This window comes from Papaver somniferum, unplaced genomic scaffold, assembly GCF_003573695.1.
Source record: "Papaver somniferum cultivar HN1 unplaced genomic scaffold, ASM357369v1 unplaced-scaffold_79, whole genome shotgun sequence".
Lineage (NCBI taxonomy): Eukaryota > Viridiplantae > Streptophyta > Magnoliopsida > Ranunculales > Papaveraceae > Papaver > Papaver somniferum.
In genome coordinates, this window is record NW_020650859.1 from 1,612,947 (window position 1) to 1,629,039 (window position 16,093).

Here is a 16,093-nt window from a genome sequence, read left to right on the forward strand (position 1 = left end):
CTCTTGCTGAGAATGTGATATCTTACTGACGCTAATACTTCCGCAAGGACCACAAGTCCACAGCCTTACTTAGTAGTTGGTAGTGAGAGCATTTTGGTTTTCACGTCATGGAGAATGTGACAGACTGACAGGCTTAATAATAACCAAAATTTGAAAACATGTAATGAATCATGACAGTGATGACACCATTTCAAGTAATGGTGCACTTTTATGATTGCTCTCTATTTGTTGAGAATTTTTATTAAAGGTATACTATGCATGTGCTGGTGCTGCTCACTAGTATTTACCTTTAAAAGTTTTCAATTTCCAGTCCTTTCTAGGGAAATGGTAAAACATCCAATGAGGGGCCATTGCCCCCACCCCCACCACCACAACTTCCAGGAAGGAAAAATAAAAGAACAGCTCTAATGGAGGAGAATAAGTATCTTGGCATCAGAGTACATGGATTTCTTGAAGGCTTTATCTTCTTCTTAATCCTTATGTGGAAAACACAACTATAGGTACGTTGCAAATAGCCATTCTAGATTCTGGTTACTTATATGCCCAATGCAGTGATCCAAATGTTTGTGAATCTCAGTCTCAATGCCAACTAGACTTGAGCAGTATACATGCATGATCACCAATGCCAATTACCTAATTTTAAGCTTATAATTGGTGATTCCATCTCTTCGTATATGGTTGCGTGTTCTCATGATGGCCCAAAAGAAGAGTGATCATTGATGTACCACTGGGATACTTACTCTCTACTATGGTTAGTTATGCATGACTGGACGCATCACCAACTTATTGTGAACTAATTAAGCTTAACTATGCATGATTATAACACGTTACGGTGCTTAGGTCTTGGTATTTCACTAAGAAAAATGTTGATAGAGAGATCGACATATGGACCATTCTCCATTAATTGATGTCCTCTCAACTATTTTTTACCTGCCCCCGCCTCGTATATTTACTTCTTCGTTTTATTGAAAGGGTTAAGTGGCAAAATGTCCCAAAATCGAGAAAATATCTCGGACGTTAGGAGAAAGATTAAAATGTCCCAAAATATTATCAAAATGTCCCACTCCGTTAGTATATAGTAAAATGGTCAAATGAGGGATTTTGACTACTGACTAGTCAATGATATATGGAAATGTCCAACGTACTCTTCGTCAGAAATAGAAGGTGTAGATATAATTTGTTGACACGTGTTCAAATCTTAGAGACTAAGTTTTTCGATAAATATGGACGGTCGGATTGGTTTCAAAAAACACGTGTCGACATCAAATGTTGCCATATGGACAATTTATGTTTAAGAGTGTTAACATTCTTTTGTTTATGAATCTATGGTTTTAAAAAGTATGGAGAAAATTATGGTTTTATTTCTTAATTCATGAGTTGATACAATTTCGGTTTATCTTCGCTTTATCTTCTAATTATGCACTTAATCTGTAGCCGTTAATTTGAATTGATGTCACACGTGTCACAATCCTATTTAATAGGGCACTTAATTTGTAGCCGTTAATTTGAATTGATGTCCCTCATCTGCGACCGTCCATTGTTTAATCTTTGCCACGTGTCACCTGTTTAGTACAATTTGGGAAAATGCCCCAAAGGCCAAAACGGTCACCTTTATGTCAGCTTATATGTCAGAAGGGTATAAATGTCATCTTATCACACGTGCGGACCACATGCTTCTAAATTTGACCACTTAACCATCTCTGACGGCAAAAGTAACGGATTAGGGCATTTCGATAATATTTTGGGGCATTTTAATCTTTCGCCTAACGTCCGGGGCATTTTTCACAACGTAGGGTGTCGATTTTGGGACATTTTTCCACTTTACCCATTGAAAAATCAAATTATATAGTGCAGTATTTGAGTTGAAATAATGGCTAAAAAGGGTACGGAGTGAATTGGATGCTTTGAGAAAAATCTCTGCTCAAAGGCAAAACTCTTGCTGAGCAGATGTAACACCTCCAAATTAAATTCAGAGCCGAGTGCAGTTTGGTTTTCACTTCATGGGCAGTGTTACAAGCTTGTTAATAAACAAAATTTCAAGAAATGTAATAAATCATGACACCATTAAGGAATGATGCACTTTAAAGATGCCTCTTTATCTTTAGGGAGTTTTTATTAAGGGTTTATGTCATGCATGTGCTGTACTGCTCTCTATGTTCGAAGAACCCAGAGTCATTCACAGGAGAAAGCTTTCACAATCCTTTTTTAGGGAAATGGTCAAACACCCAAGGAGGGGCTATATTGCCCCTCACCACCACCACTAGAATTTCCAAGAAGAATAATAATTTGAGGGATCCTCTTTATACTGATGTTTAGTTTCTTCTTCCATGCATTCTCATCTTCACTCATCATCCAACTCTTGTTTCTTCTTCTTTTACAAAGAAGAAGTTATTCTTCTACATTGTACCCCTTTCTCTCTCTATATATATAGAGAGAGAGATTTGAGCTACTAATCAAGATCCGATTTCGTAAAACCTGCCCATATCTCAATTTTTTATACATAACTTTTTTCATCATCAAAATTTCTCTGAGAAAACAGCCACAATTGCTGTATCCTAGCTAGTGACTGGTCCAAAATGACGGAAGAAAAAGAAAAGGAAGAAGAAGAAACAAATTATGATATTTGATTCTTTGTTTGGTATGAGCGGACTCGGAATACTAATAGGTAACGTGGATTTTCATTTCTTATAGCTTAAAATAAATTTAATGATAAAAAATAAAAATCTTGTTCCATCTCAAATTCTTTTCTTTCTAGTTTTCTAATTTCCTGTTATGTGCAGCACTGCAGCTAACCCAAATTTATTTGCTCAAATTGAGCAGTTAAAAACTAACCTTCATCTGTTGGAAAAAGGATTGAGGTCAAAGGCTAAATATGTTTTGAAAGATTGAGAGAATTGCCTCACAGTCACAGACACTCAAATGAAGTTTTAAAGGAAGCAAATTGTTCTACACTCCAAATCTATAACTCACTTAACTCTGTGAAACAAATTGGTTCTGATAAGTCAGGGACCGGAGGGGAAATTGTGCTAACAACAGTGTAACTTCAAATTCAGGTCCAGCTAATTATCATCACCAACTATTTGTTTGTTTTAGGTGATCAATGTCGCTTGATTTATTCCAACTTGTTCGGATTTAGTTTTCCAAAGAAGATGCTTTGTAGTCACTAGTCAGTACATGCTGTGAATTTAAGTGAGAATCAGAGAGACATGGAATCGACTCATGAGATACAACTCTATAATGTTCTTCTTTTCTTATTGAACAGATTTCAAGCAGTGATATATACAAGGAATGAAGAAAAAGGAATGTGTTCTTCTTTGTATCAACATGGCAAATTTTGAGTTACCTTTTCTTTAGATTGCAAATCTTAAATCATGAGATGAGATAGATCTCTGGCTGTTATGTAAAGAGGAGGCATACATTAACGTGGTTCTTCACTTTATTATTCTTGCACTATCTTCCAACTTCGATACTAATTTTATTTTTTTTATAAGAATAATAATTTTTTTTACATTCCGTTGCTTAGTTCTTGGGTATGTAAATACCGAGTCACAAAGCAAAGTCTATGGTACTGCACAAATTTTGAATCATGGGAAAGAGTACGGGTCAGCAATTCTTTTACCATAACCTGATTGTATGAGTTGATTCTCTTGAGGATCATAGACTAGAAATATTCTGTTGACTGGTTCAAAAGCTACATATAGGATGCCATTTTTCCGTCTGCAAACATAGGGTTGAGGTCAAATTATTCCATGTAAATTGTCACTAGTTGTATTGGATGATGAGACATATTTTGTGGAAGATGAGACATATTTGAAACTTCCGCAAGTAGAGAGCGGCAATACAATGGAATAGACCAGTGCCAGTTTGGTTGTCAGATGTACAAGAAAATCTACCATTTGCTGAATTCCCAAAATGTTGACAACACAGTAAAAATTCTTGTAAAAAAATAAAATTACTCTGAATTAGACTTGATTGAAAACTTGTCATCCAAATGCCACTGCGTGATGGGCCACAGCGTTATCTGGTAGTATCAAAGTCCAAAACTTCATTTCACCATCTCACAAATTGCTATCAAAAAAATAAAAATAAAAATTTGAGAGTACTTGTCCGTGACTCATGAGTAGTACTCTATGTTACTTGACGCATCACCAACTTATTGTGAACTGATCATAATTAGGAAAAATGACAAATGCATGCATGATTACAATACGTTATGGTGCATTTGTCCCTGCCAGAGTTGGTGGTTCACATTAATAGAGAGATGGATCCTCTCAACTAATTTTCTACCTGCTCTCCTCATGTATTTACTTCTTAGTGTTATAGTGAAATCAAAGTATATAATGTAGCGTTGAATTTGAATTTTGTAGTGATAGTTCAAAGTGTAGAGAATGAATTGAATGCTTTTAATTGATGACTTTTGCACAAAGGCAGCTCTTGCTGAGCATCTGATGTAATAGGTGAGGCACATGATTAAGAAGGGATTTAATTAGTTTGGTTGAATGATTCTTCTTATTAATCAAACTGCTTCTTCTTTCTTTGCAGAGAAAAATCAAGAAGTTCTTCTACATACATTCTACCCATCTCTTTCTATCTATCTCTCTCTCTCTCTATATATATATAGTATATATATTGAGATTTCTTCAGCTACTAAAACCAGCCCATATCTCAATTTTTTAATTATAACTTCTAATTCACCATCATCAATTTCTGTGAGAAAACAGCCACAATTGTTGTATCCTAGCTAGTCATTAGTCCAAAATGGCGAAGAGAAAGAAAAGGAAGAAGAAAAAGAAGAAACAAAATGGTAGTTGAATTCTTGATTTGGTATGACCGGAATCGGAAATACTAACAGGTAATATGGATTTTCATTTCTTGTTGTCTGCAACTTTTTTTCTTCCTGATTGGAGAACTTGTTTGAGTTTTAATCTTTTCGTCCATTTCATGTTGTTTACAGCTAATCCATATTTATCAGCAGCTCAAAGGAGCAGTTGAAAAACAACCTCCTTCTCACTAAGCCTACCAGGAAAGTTGGATCGGATTTCAATCAGATCCAAGCAACTCTTATAAAGAGATACCAGCAATCAGGAAGCTCAGTTGCAATTCCTTCAAGCTGGTGCTGGCGATCAGAAGCTACTACAAATTGCTGAAGAAGCTGCTTCAAACATAGTCTTATGTAGAAGGTAGTGGCCAATGCAGAAATTACTAACTTTGATTTTTTGAGTCACAACTAATACTAGTTGACTAGTTGGAATCACTATCTGTAATTTTGTTAATTTTGTGACAATAATTGATCCCCTGTGTGCAAACTAGCTTAGATCAGTGATTGCAACTTGTTCGGATTTAGTTTTCCACAGATGATGCTTAATTTGTAGTCAGTACATCCAGTAAATTTAAGTGAGGATAAGAGGGAGATGGATTAGGCTTATGGGGTACAATAATAATATTTTTCTTTTCGTAATACACGGAAATCAACAAGGGAAGTTTTTAAATAATGTGTTCTTCTTGTATAACATTGCAGTTCATAGTCTTTTAGGAAGTCACCAATAAAGAGTGTGTATGGAAAATTTGTAAACTCAGTTCAATACACTGGCCTTAATCTATCGAAAACATGAGTCAAGATATGATTTTGACACAAAGAAAAATCCCACAACCAAACAAAAGTATAGATGCCTACTGCTCCCAAGTACACAAAATGGTTTCTCAAGTAAGGAGATTAGATTAGACTAGAAAAGCAGCAAGCAGTTATGATAATAAGGTTTGCACTTCATCTATCTACTAGTTTCGTGCATTTTTCTTAGATGAATTGCTGTTGGTGCAATTCTCGAGTATTTTTCGCAATTCATCTCTAACGAGTTTGCTACTATTATTAAGCGACTCTACCGATACTTACATGAAATCAATGTAATGAATGTAATCCATGTAACAAGTACCAGACCCATAGAATTGTCTCATTGGAGTAATAGTAATTCTCATCATATGTGCCTTTCCTGCTTTGGTGCTTTGAAGGGGATGATGTTCCTCTTCTTCCATTAGTCCAAGACTCTGACAGATTTTTCGAAATGGTAAAACGAAGCCCTCCAGTTCCATAATAATAATAATAATAAGTGCGCCTCCTCCGCCCCGGTGACTTAGAATGATTTGAATGATTTTTCTTCCTACTACTGGCCGAATTAGAATGATTTGAATGATTTTTCTTCTTAGTACTGGACGAATAACTAGATGTTGTTTTTATTTCGTAATCATACTCACGCCGAGAATTTGAATCCAGTAACGTATCACAAGCATTTTTTATCCTTATGAATTTCTCTTGGGCATTTGTCTGTGCAAATTCAGACAACACACAAATGTTATGAAAAAACAAAAAGTGAACTTAAAGAAATGCACAAAGAAATTGTACCTGTTTGCTGACATCAGGATGGTATTTGAGTGCAAGTTTTCTGTAAGAACTCTTGATTTCGTCAGAAGTTGCAGAAGGTGACACACCTAAAACATCATACAGAGACCCACCACCACCACCAATAGTAGCCCTTGCAAGAACCCCCACCATTACTAGTTTTAGCAGTAAGAGTTGCAAAACATGAATGGGAAGCAGAGATGGAAGGAAACTCTAATTGATCATTTCCATGGCCAAAACAAGCAGAGAGGGAAGGGAACTCAATTGGATCATTCCCATGACCAAACCTATTAATGGGTATAAATGAATTTGATTGACTACCAAATCGAGGAAAGAATGATGGTGGTGGGAGAGGATTTGGAAACAGAGATTCCATGCATAATTCTAGGGTGACTTCCCTCTCACCATGTTTAGGTTTTGGCGTTTATCAGTTTAGGGTTCACAAAGAGTCATGAAATGATGAATATTAACCAACTACGAGCCTCGGCTTATTTGAGGTCACTAGATCGAATCTGGGCAGACCATTTCCAAAAAAATAAATAAATGAAAACTGAGCAAGTCCCTAACACGGCGGCCCCTTAGTCGGAGCGGCTGACCGACGAACCCTATTTACCACCATGGATGACATTTATCTCAAATCATTCCCAAAAGATATAAAGAGAGATACTCTTTCACTAAAGAAGTGTGCAAGTGGGAGATCTTCTAAAGCAAAATCTCTAAGGGCTTCAAGCTTAAGCTTGTCCGACACTAACCTTAAGATAACGAAAAGACAGATTAAGATATGAAGATTTTGACCAAAAAAGAAAACTTAGAATCAAAGCAAAGAATATATATGCCCACTTCTCCCGAGTACATAAAATTCATCTGACTATCTTTAATCTCCATATATTGTTCTCAGTTGAATTATGGTTTGCTTAGCACTCATCTACTTCAAAATAGTCCAGACCCAGATGAAGATTCATATTTCCTTATGCCTGTTCTTTTGTTGCTTTTGGTTTTGTGCAGATGGGACTCAGTTGATACTAGTAAACAACTGCAGAGAGAGCATATGGCCTGGTATTCTTGGTAGTTCAGGTCATTCATCTGTGGGTGGTGGTGGTTTCCATCTCAACTTTGGTGAGGAAGTAGTTCTCAACGTACCGGAGAGGTGGTCAGGTAGGATATGGGGAAGGCAAGGATGCTCTTTCAATAGAATTGGCGAGGGTACCTGCAATACTGGCGACTGTGCAGGCTTACTTCACTGCAAGGGTGCATCAGGGATGCCACCAGCTACGGTGGTCGAAATGACACTCGGAACATCCAACTCTCCTTTACATTATTATGATGTGAGCTTAGTTGATGGCTTCAATCTTCCGGTATCAATGGTGCCTGTGGGAGGTGGAGCTGGGTGTGGAGTTGCAGGATGTGAGTTGGACCTGAACCTATGCTGCCCATCTGCATTAGAGGTGAAACGAGGAGGCAAGGTGGTTGGATGTAAGAGTGCTTGTTTAGCTATGAAATCGGCCAAGTATTGCTGTACAGGAGATTACGCTAACCCTAAGGCTTGCCAACCAACATTGTTTGCCCATCTTTTTAAGGCCATCTGCCCGAGAGCATACAGCTTCGCCTATGATGACTCTTCCAGTCTTCACAAATGTAGGGCACCTAGGTATGTCATCACCTTCTGCCCTCCCTCATGAAGAAGCATCAGATCATCAAGATTAGCCACTTTGGGGTTCTTGTGGTTCTGAAACAAATGAAATTCCTACCATCAAGATTTAAAATTTTGAATGTGTCAGTTGTTTCTATCAGTCATTTCTATTTGGTTTCTTCTCGCAATTAACATGTCAGTCTTGTCCTTGTAAATATTTACTGGCTGTTCTGGATGTGGCTTGTGAGTATCTATCTCTGAAGGGTGTTGCTGGGTGCCTAACCATCTCCAGAGACCACCTGTTGCACCAAGTTCGGCACTTGTTCGGTCATATTCAAACTCCTAGATTATGTTTTTCATTCTTGATGCATCTGCAGAGAATATTGTACTAGCTAAAACAAAATGAAAACAGGACGAGTTGCAGAAAACAAAGAACATTGATCCATCCGTAATTTTCCAATGTACCGTAAGATTAATTACCGTAAGATCCAAACTACAACCATGGGAGGTCTCTCTCTGTCCTAATTACATACATATACATATGCTTCATATTGCACCTAAAGTGTTCACAATTCGCAACATATTACAACTTTTTTTCACCTAAAATATCCTTTAAGCTTTTATCTGGAAGCAACTTCTTACTCCAGCTACTCTGTTGCTTCTTTCCTTTGTTGATCACAAAGCTATCGCCAACAGTTCCCGTATTTGAGATGACAAACTGAAAGAAACGGACAAAAGAGCAAACATGTAAAAGTTTGATAGAATTATCAGAATTCACCTTTAGATATGATATATATGCACTAACCTCTATTTTTAACTCTTCCTTTGTCGCATGCCCTCTAATATATCCGAATTCTGTATGCCTTGATAAACTCCAACCATCGTAAATATGCCACAGTAACATAAAATCAGAAGTTTTGAGATTTTCTCATATCCTGAATGCCGAACGCAAACTACAATCTTTATCTGAATTCGATCCCCTCAAAACTGTCATTTTTCACAATATGTCATAGCTACACTTACTTGGTTCTCAGAAAACTTGTCCAATTTGAAGCCTGCCGTACCAATAACTACATGGACTGGAGCAGTATAATTGGTATTATCATACGTGTCAATCCCATCTCCACCTTTTATAGGCATGGCTTTACAATCTTTTTGAAAGACATCACAGGTTCTCTCATAGTTATGTACATGACCGCACAAAGCAAGATCCACCTAATCATGCGGATCGAAATACTTTGAAACTTCAGTATACCATATTATGGATGATAAAATTTTACCTAAACACATATCTCAATTATTTTTACCTTATTCTTAAGTAGTAATGGCTCCACCGCATCAGTAAACCTGCCATCCACATTGCCAGGATAGGATGAATACATAGGTCGGTGCCTGTAAAAGCAGCTCAATTACTTCTTTATTGTGCATTTCTGCGTTCTTTAACTTGGTACTTATAGTTTTGCAACTGAGAATAATATTAGATTGTACTTACCCTGTAAAAATTACCCAAGGTGTTTTCGAGCGATCAACCGATGCTAAGTCATTTCCAATCCATTCATACTGCCAAGAACAGAAAAAAACAGGAAGAAACATTAAATATTTAGCATGTAAATAATAAGAATTATGTCTTACGTGGGCATTCAACAGTCATTCACACAAGTCTACCTGCTCGGAGTTCTCAGTCCACGGATGCTCAGTTGAGATTACAGTGAAGTGAATGCTGGCTTGGTTGATTGAGTACCAAGGTTTGTCTTTCGCAGATGTGGGCATAGGAAAATAGGCCTCATAAGCAACTCCACATTCTCCACCAGAATCTGGGGTTATATAAACAGATCCAGAGTTTATGTAGTCTCTGGTATACGTTACGAGCTCGTTAGTTATTTCTCAGTAAGTTGTATTTGGACTTAAATGGTTACTTAGGAAATTGTAAGTGGATGTGTGAGTGCTATTTCCATACCTCTCATGGTTGCCAATTGCTGTCATGTAGGTGACATGAGAAGCAACAGGCTGGATCATGCTAAGGAAATAGTCCCACTCTACCAGGAAACCAGTGGCATAACTTATGTCTCCGATATGAAAGACTGAGTCCACCTCTCCTGATTCTACTTCTTTCGCCATGGCTTCAATCACCGAAAGAGATCCAGGCTACTACGAAGAAAGAAAATCACGAGACAATTGATCAAATACATGCGTGTTTGGCAATATGGGTAACGGCGTCTTTCAAATGAAATTCTACCAACGAGTCCCAAGGGGATAACGTCAATAATAAGAGTTAAATGAGTACCATTTCTATTTAATTTTTTTTAATTAGCACCTGAATGTAGTGCTCAATGGACCCGTCTAGAGGGGCCTTTCCCATATCCCCGAAGGCAAGGAATTGAAGTTCGTCTGAACCCCCTGCGGGTGGGGTCCTGAATTTTGTTTCATTACTCCAGCCTACTGAATCACTGCACATATGGAATTTCAGAATATATATTTGTTCACTAAAGCAAAAAAAAAAAAAAATCGATGACCCAACTAACAAGAAGACATATGTTTTACCTGCCATATCTGTAGGAGTAGGTGGTTGATGGTTGAAGGTCAGTCATCACAGCTGAATGAATGTAACCAGGGTCATGCCATCCGAAATCAATAGCTGGACTTTTTATTGGTGAATCTGTATAGAGAGACGTTTTAGAAGCATTATACACAGATTTGAAGCATTTTATTCATTTCACTAGATTTCGGTTAGTTACTGTTAAACAAACATTAAGAGACTTACCACACATCTCCTTTTGAGTAAACGTATTAGCATCTGATGCATGTGAATTTCCATCCCCATACTGAACCTGTTGAGGTTCTTTATCTCCACTTACCCATGTCAATTTCATCTGCACGGCACGAATTTATTAACAAGAAGAAAGAAAAAAACATCAAATTAGCGATACAAGCTGTAGGAGATATAATAAATTTTACCGATGTCCCGGATGAATCAATGCTGGAGAGATGACCATATAAAGGAGAATTTGGATTAGCAAATTTCATAGGGCTTGACCTTTTTAAAATGCAAGGTGTCTCGAAGCCTCCAGCGAAAAACACAAATTCGATGTCTGTTCTTATATTAACAACATGGAACGTAACGGATCCACTGCAAGTATGCAGTACACATTTACCCGATTCTTCCTTTTTGCATTCTTTTGTCTTGCAACCAAGATAAGAAGGATCCGCGCTCAAATATTGAGCCTGCAAAGTCATAGTACCAAAACAATTTTCAGATATCACAAACTACATAACAATGAATATGACAAAAGTTGCAGTTTCAATTACCTTGACAGGATAATGGCAAAGAAGAGGCAGCTTGCTAAGATCCCCAGTCTGCTCGTAAAACAATCCACTTAAAGCACAAGAAGAGACACTGCCAATGTAGTTATCAACCCCATTTAGTTCAACTACATACAAAAATATACATAGAATAGTTTCTTATTCGGTTTAGCCTAACTTACTATGAACTTGAAGGTGAGATCATTGCCAACCAATCAGAATCCGAAGGAATTAAAACACCAGAAACAGTAACAGTTATGTTTTCTTCGTTCAAAAGTCCCGACTGTGATGAAGAACTGAAATTAACTTGTAGAAATGGGTTTGGATCAGGACATTCGAATAAAGTTCTTCGATTTAGCATTCGAAACTCTGAAATGGCCGTGTAAGGCTGAAAATATTCTGTTGTAGAATTCATCATTTCAACAGATGAACAAGAGAATAATGGAAACTGAAACAAAAAAGTAGTTATGGAGAAACTGTACAGAAAATGAGAACTTCTGTGCGGAAGATGAGACATATTTGAAACTTTGATTTAGCATCTGAAACTCTGAAATTGCGGAGCTTTCTTTATAGGATCCATTTTTTGATGAGATCTATGGCAGTTGAAATTTTGGTTTGGTTTCTTCACCAGATTTTGTCAGTTATTAATATATAACTAACAAAACTATCAACAAGGCTAGAAATATTCTGTTGACTTGGTTCAAAGAATCAAAGCTATTTATAGGATGCCATTTTGCCGTCTGCAAACGAAGAGTTGAGGTAAATTTATTCCATCTAAATTGTCACTAGGTGTATTGGATTTTGCGGTAAATGACAAAAGGGAGTATCTAGTTCCAAGGGATTTTGTACCTATCGATTGCGGCAGGTTTTGCATTCGGTCGGCCGTATCTGCACAGGAAAATAAAACATTTTCAGAAAATAAAGATTGGTTAGCAGAAGCCATCTGTGAATTGTAATATTCCAAAACCTAAAGAATAAGGTGCAACATTTACCTGCCAAGAAAAAATGTTATTCCAACGTACTGTAAGAAACAAAACCTCAAGAAACATTCCAGTTTTCACAAATCATCCCCACCATGTATTAGTATGACCTGCAAGAGGAAGATAGCACTGGGAAGGAAAAACCCAAGACTGCATTGACAGGGAATCAAAATTTTCTCGAACTATAAATAATTGATTTCGCGGCAAATGCAAAATTAGTTAGATATTATCTGATCAGAAGTTAGATAAGAAAGTGTTCTCATTGAGTTAACGTAGTAATCAAAAGCGAAGTACAACAAAGATTACTACAAAATACTTCTTCACTGTCTAGTATACATCAAACTGACTACATATAACTAAGGGTGCGGAGGACATATATAGCACGTCCATATGGAATCCATTAAATACCCCCTCCCTCAATATTTGCAGGCATCAAAGAGACAGAGCCAGTATCTGTGGCGGTAGCATTTCCAATGACCAATGCTGCAACAGCAGCAGCAGCATCACGAATTGGTTCATCTGATGTTCTGAAGTTATTATAGTTATTGCTACTATCATCAAACTTTTCAGTCTTCAGCCACGATATTGACTGCTCCCCGGAATGGGAAGACTGCGAAACATCAGCATTCACTTTTGGTTTATGTCGTTTTCTTGTCTTTCGAGGAGTTGAATTAAGACTCCCAGAAGTGCCAAAAAGAGAAGCATGGTCTTTACCAAGGTCTTGCAGATCCACCAAAGGAGGCTCCTTAGAAGCATACAGTAACTGCAACCTATGATCACTTTCTGGTCGACGACACAATTTTCTCAGGGGTACAATTTCCTGCAAAACAAAAAATAATAAGTTCCTATATCTAAAAAGAATTGATTAACCAAACATGGATACATGATTCCTGGGGCTAAGTGAATGCCAACAGTGTAGCTCCCCAATTGTTTTCCTTCCCATAAATGTAAATGCTCAAGGGGATCATGCAAACAACAAACAGAGAAGGATATTTAAGGAATAGCACCTCAGATTGGTCATGATCATAACGCACAAGAAACCTACAACGACATCCACGAACATCATGTCTCCATCTTTGTGCATCGATTACATGGGCATCTAAGTAAAGAGCCTGGCCTTGCCTTTCCTGAAAATTTCCAGAAAGTGACTGTACTCAGAAAAATAAAAGCTCATAACTTAATAGATTCCTACAAACGGAACCATACCTGAAAACAGAGTACCAAGTCTCCAGGAAGTATTGCACCGCATTCTGCTGCTAAACAAGGGATAGAGCTATGTCTTACATGCTTCCTCACATTAACCCACTCATCCTCATCTGGAGTGAATCCTGCGAACCGAACTCGAACTTCCTGAAATAGAAAACACCGCAAATGAGGGAGACAAAGAGCCCATTTTCATATATGCATTATCAGCCATACTATTTACTGCAACAATTTGGTATTTCTACTACTTCAAGGATCCAATTCTTTAAAGACCAAGGGGTTCCAATACCCCAATAGAGACAGCAGTAGATGATAGCAAGCACTTGCACAGCCTCATTATTAGGGTTCCAATATCCCAATATCTACTTGTTTTTGTCATATGGTTGCAATTCAAGAAAAGATAAATGCATGTCGAAAAATAAAAAATTTGCTGGAAATTACCGGATCACCCGTTTCAAAGAGCCTATGAGAGACAAATGTTGCAACATCATACCTGCGATATAATTGTTTAATTGTTTATGGTAAGAAAAAAATTAAGGAACATAAAGAAGGTCGGAGTTGTTTCTCAAACCAATGCAATGGCGAGTAAAACTTACCAGGCTCCATCCCTTGCTGACTTGGCTTCAAACTCCACTCGTGCATTATTATCAAAAGGATCCGTTCCTTCACAACCAAAACTTAAGTAAGTAAAAAATTTCAACCAAAGGTATGTCCCAGCATTATCAGTAGTTAATTCCATCGTTGCAATGCTAAGAAAGCGTAGGTAGCCATTATACGGTACCTGGAAGCAACGGTCCAGAGTTACACAAATTTCTAATAAGACCGGAATCATCACGAGGCAAGGAAGAAACATTGAGCTTCCCTGGAGTCCTAATCAGTTTTGCCTTTAACGAATACCTCCTATTCTGAAACCAATTCCAGACCTACACGAAAATATCCAAAATAAACGAGCCTTCAAAACTATCACCAATGTGGACAAAATGTAGTATAAATTGTATAATCTGCAACTAACCTGCTTCCATTGCACGGCACTCTTTCCAGCTCGTTCTGGTGCCGCACTACACGAAAACAAAATCTAGGTTAACCTTGTGTGTCGCATTTAACACTGCCAGTGTTGAGAATCAAGATGTTACAATGACAATGGAATTGGGGGTGGGGGCAATTGCCCCCCAAAATACCTAAAGGTTTCCGCTAGTGTACAAACAACTTCACGAGTTGGAAGAGTATTATTAGCTCCAAGTAAAAGAGCATCCATCTCTGCCACCTTCAAAAAGACCACCATTATTAGGCTTGTGGGGGCATTTGCCCCATCCATCCAAAAACCCTAAATCTAATAAATTAAACAAAACCCAAGCTTCAAAATGAAACACAAACTTGAAATTTTGAAATAATTTTACAGAAAATGTAACAAAAATTGGAAGAAAAAAAATTAGCTGAAGAAGGAAATGAACTAAGAAGTAGAGAGAGAGAGAAAGAGAGAGTAGTTAGTACCTCAGAGGAAGTGAAACGGAAAGCTGGAAAACCACTTGGTGGTGGTCTACCCATTGTAGTTTCTGTAATTTGAAACCCCAATAACGAAGAAGATGAAGAAAGATTTTGGGGGTTTTGTTGTCACTGTGAATGAAGAAAAGGTTGAAACTTTGAGAATGAAATGAAGAAATGAAGAGAACGCATGATTGAATTCATCTGAAATTTTATGTTACCATTGATAGATTCACTGATTCATGCCTTATTACTCTCTCGTTTCCTTTTTTTGGTCCTCTTCTTCCTCTCCTTTGGATTCTGTGGAAATGAAATCAGGGGGGATTTTTTTGTTTTTTTTTTTTTTTTTTGTTTTCTTCGGCTGACTCGTCGTTAAAATCTGACTTTAAACTTTGGCTGACTCGTCGTTTAAATCTGACTTTGAAAACAGTTGGATTTAACTTTTAAGACACTTTCAAAACAAAAAAAAAGTCAGATTTAAGACCTTTTTTTGTTCTCAAAGTTCAGTGACATTTTGGCACTTTTAAGAAGGGACGGGGTGGCCAAAAGTTCAATTTGAAATATATTTGGAGAATTTAACGAGATTTCTAATCTCGGACGCCTACGTTCTATAGTATATTTTTTATCAGATTGCAGAAATCAATTATAGGTTTACTCAAATCCAGCAATATACTATTAAGCACATTAACAGAAAAAAAGATATCAAGTAGTGGACGATATAGAAAATTGAGCGGCGAATGATTGCTCTATACGAAAGCTCGTACCAATATTGTGGGCAATGTAGTTACCCCACCCATCAATTCTATTATAATCGAAGATTTTATGGACATAATATTCCCTCGTGTAATAGCAGTTTAATAACATAATAAAACGTATGCTTCAAAAAAAAAGAGAAAAAAAAAACAATTTAGTGGTACAGGTGATATTGGCTGAAACAGGGCTGTCGCTTAGGCTTAAGGCCAGTCCTTATATATATTTCTCTCCTACATTTTGATATTGTTTTGTCTATAAAGTGTCCCTTTAAGTTTAGATATATAATATTACCTAAAATTTTATAAATACCCCACCAAATATATGTATAACTATATTGTTAATTACTAACCC

At 37.2% G+C, this 16,093-nt stretch overlaps 3 protein-coding genes and 2 long non-coding RNA genes across 7 annotated transcripts; 3 read left to right on the forward strand and 2 right to left on the reverse strand.

The window, feature by feature from the left end:
- The first annotated feature begins 1,952 nt into the window (after positions 1-1,952).
- On the forward strand, positions 1,953-3,442 carry LOC113344520. 2 transcript variants are annotated; one of them, XR_003357852.1, is made up of 2 exons: positions 1,953-2,665; positions 2,781-3,442. It is a non-coding gene; the product is annotated as an uncharacterized LOC113344520 (long non-coding RNA). The 2 variants fall into 2 exon arrangements; XR_003357853.1 differs by having other exon boundaries at positions 2,789-3,442.
- Positions 3,443-4,226: 784 nt separating this feature from the next.
- LOC113344529 lies at positions 4,227-5,339 on the forward strand. Its single transcript, XR_003357856.1, has 3 exons — positions 4,227-4,457; positions 4,543-4,852; positions 4,955-5,339. It is a non-coding gene; the product is annotated as an uncharacterized LOC113344529 (long non-coding RNA).
- Positions 5,340-7,272: 1,933 nt separating this feature from the next.
- On the forward strand, positions 7,273-8,259 carry LOC113344752 (thaumatin-like protein). Its single transcript, XM_026588688.1, has one exon. The coding sequence runs from the start codon at positions 7,300-7,302 to the stop codon at positions 8,071-8,073; it is 774 nt and encodes a 257-aa protein (XP_026444473.1). The 5' UTR covers positions 7,273-7,299; the 3' UTR covers positions 8,074-8,259.
- A 251-nt stretch (positions 8,260-8,510) lies between these two features.
- LOC113344750 (probable inactive purple acid phosphatase 27) lies at positions 8,511-12,201 on the reverse strand. Its single transcript, XM_026588686.1, has 14 exons — positions 12,174-12,201; positions 11,507-12,064; positions 11,331-11,418; positions 10,980-11,246; positions 10,786-10,894; positions 10,566-10,680; positions 10,339-10,471; positions 9,982-10,169; positions 9,690-9,876; positions 9,517-9,584; positions 9,332-9,416; positions 9,048-9,239; positions 8,830-8,913; positions 8,511-8,742 (listed from the first exon to the last, which is right to left on the reverse strand). The coding sequence occupies exons 2-14, from the start codon at positions 11,839-11,841 to the stop codon at positions 8,608-8,610; spliced, it is 1,986 nt and encodes a 661-aa protein (XP_026444471.1). The 5' UTR covers positions 11,842-12,064; positions 12,174-12,201; the 3' UTR covers positions 8,511-8,607.
- Positions 12,202-12,537: 336 nt separating this feature from the next.
- LOC113344545 (protein SAWADEE HOMEODOMAIN HOMOLOG 2-like) lies at positions 12,538-15,303 on the reverse strand. Of its 2 annotated transcripts, XM_026588497.1 has the most exons (10): positions 15,211-15,303; positions 14,999-15,121; positions 14,686-14,771; positions 14,520-14,565; positions 14,289-14,430; positions 14,104-14,170; positions 13,949-14,000; positions 13,511-13,654; positions 13,312-13,431; positions 12,538-13,124 (listed from the first exon to the last, which is right to left on the reverse strand). In XM_026588497.1, the coding sequence occupies exons 2-10, from the start codon at positions 15,050-15,052 to the stop codon at positions 12,705-12,707; spliced, it is 1,131 nt and encodes a 376-aa protein (XP_026444282.1). In that variant the 5' UTR covers positions 15,053-15,121; positions 15,211-15,303; the 3' UTR covers positions 12,538-12,704. The 2 variants fall into 2 exon arrangements, with proteins under 2 accessions (XP_026444282.1, XP_026444281.1); XM_026588496.1 differs by having other exon boundaries at positions 14,999-15,299.
- Positions 15,304-16,093: the final 790 nt, after the last annotated feature.

What these genes read in the sequence shown, in the direction of transcription:
- LOC113344750 (XM_026588686.1), bottom strand. Translation starts at nt 11,841, where the DNA reads ATGTCTCATCTTCCGCACAGAAGTTCTCATTTTCTGTACAGTTTCTCC. An exon ending in TACTCCTACAGATATGGCAG is followed by an intron (nt 10,472 to 10,565) that starts GTAAAACATATG and finishes CCATATGTGCAG; the next exon opens with TGATTCAGTAGGCTGGAGTA. An exon ending in CCTTGGGTAATTTTTACAGG is followed by an intron (nt 9,417 to 9,516) that starts GTAAGTACAATC and finishes CTGCTTTTACAG; the next exon opens with GCACCGACCTATGTATTCAT.
- LOC113344752 (XM_026588688.1), top strand. Translation starts at nt 7,300, where the DNA reads ATGGTTTGCTTAGCACTCATCTACTTCAAAATAGTCCAGACCCAGATG.
- LOC113344545 (XM_026588497.1), bottom strand. Translation starts at nt 15,052, where the DNA reads ATGGGTAGACCACCACCAAGTGGTTTTCCAGCTTTCCGTTTCACTTCC. An exon ending in CTCTGGACCGTTGCTTCCAG is followed by an intron (nt 14,171 to 14,288) that starts GTACCGTATAAT and finishes TTGGTTGTGAAG; the next exon opens with GAACGGATCCTTTTGATAAT. An exon ending in ATGATCATGACCAATCTGAG is followed by an intron (nt 13,125 to 13,311) that starts GTGCTATTCCTT and finishes TTTGTTTTGCAG; the next exon opens with GAAATTGTACCCCTGAGAAA.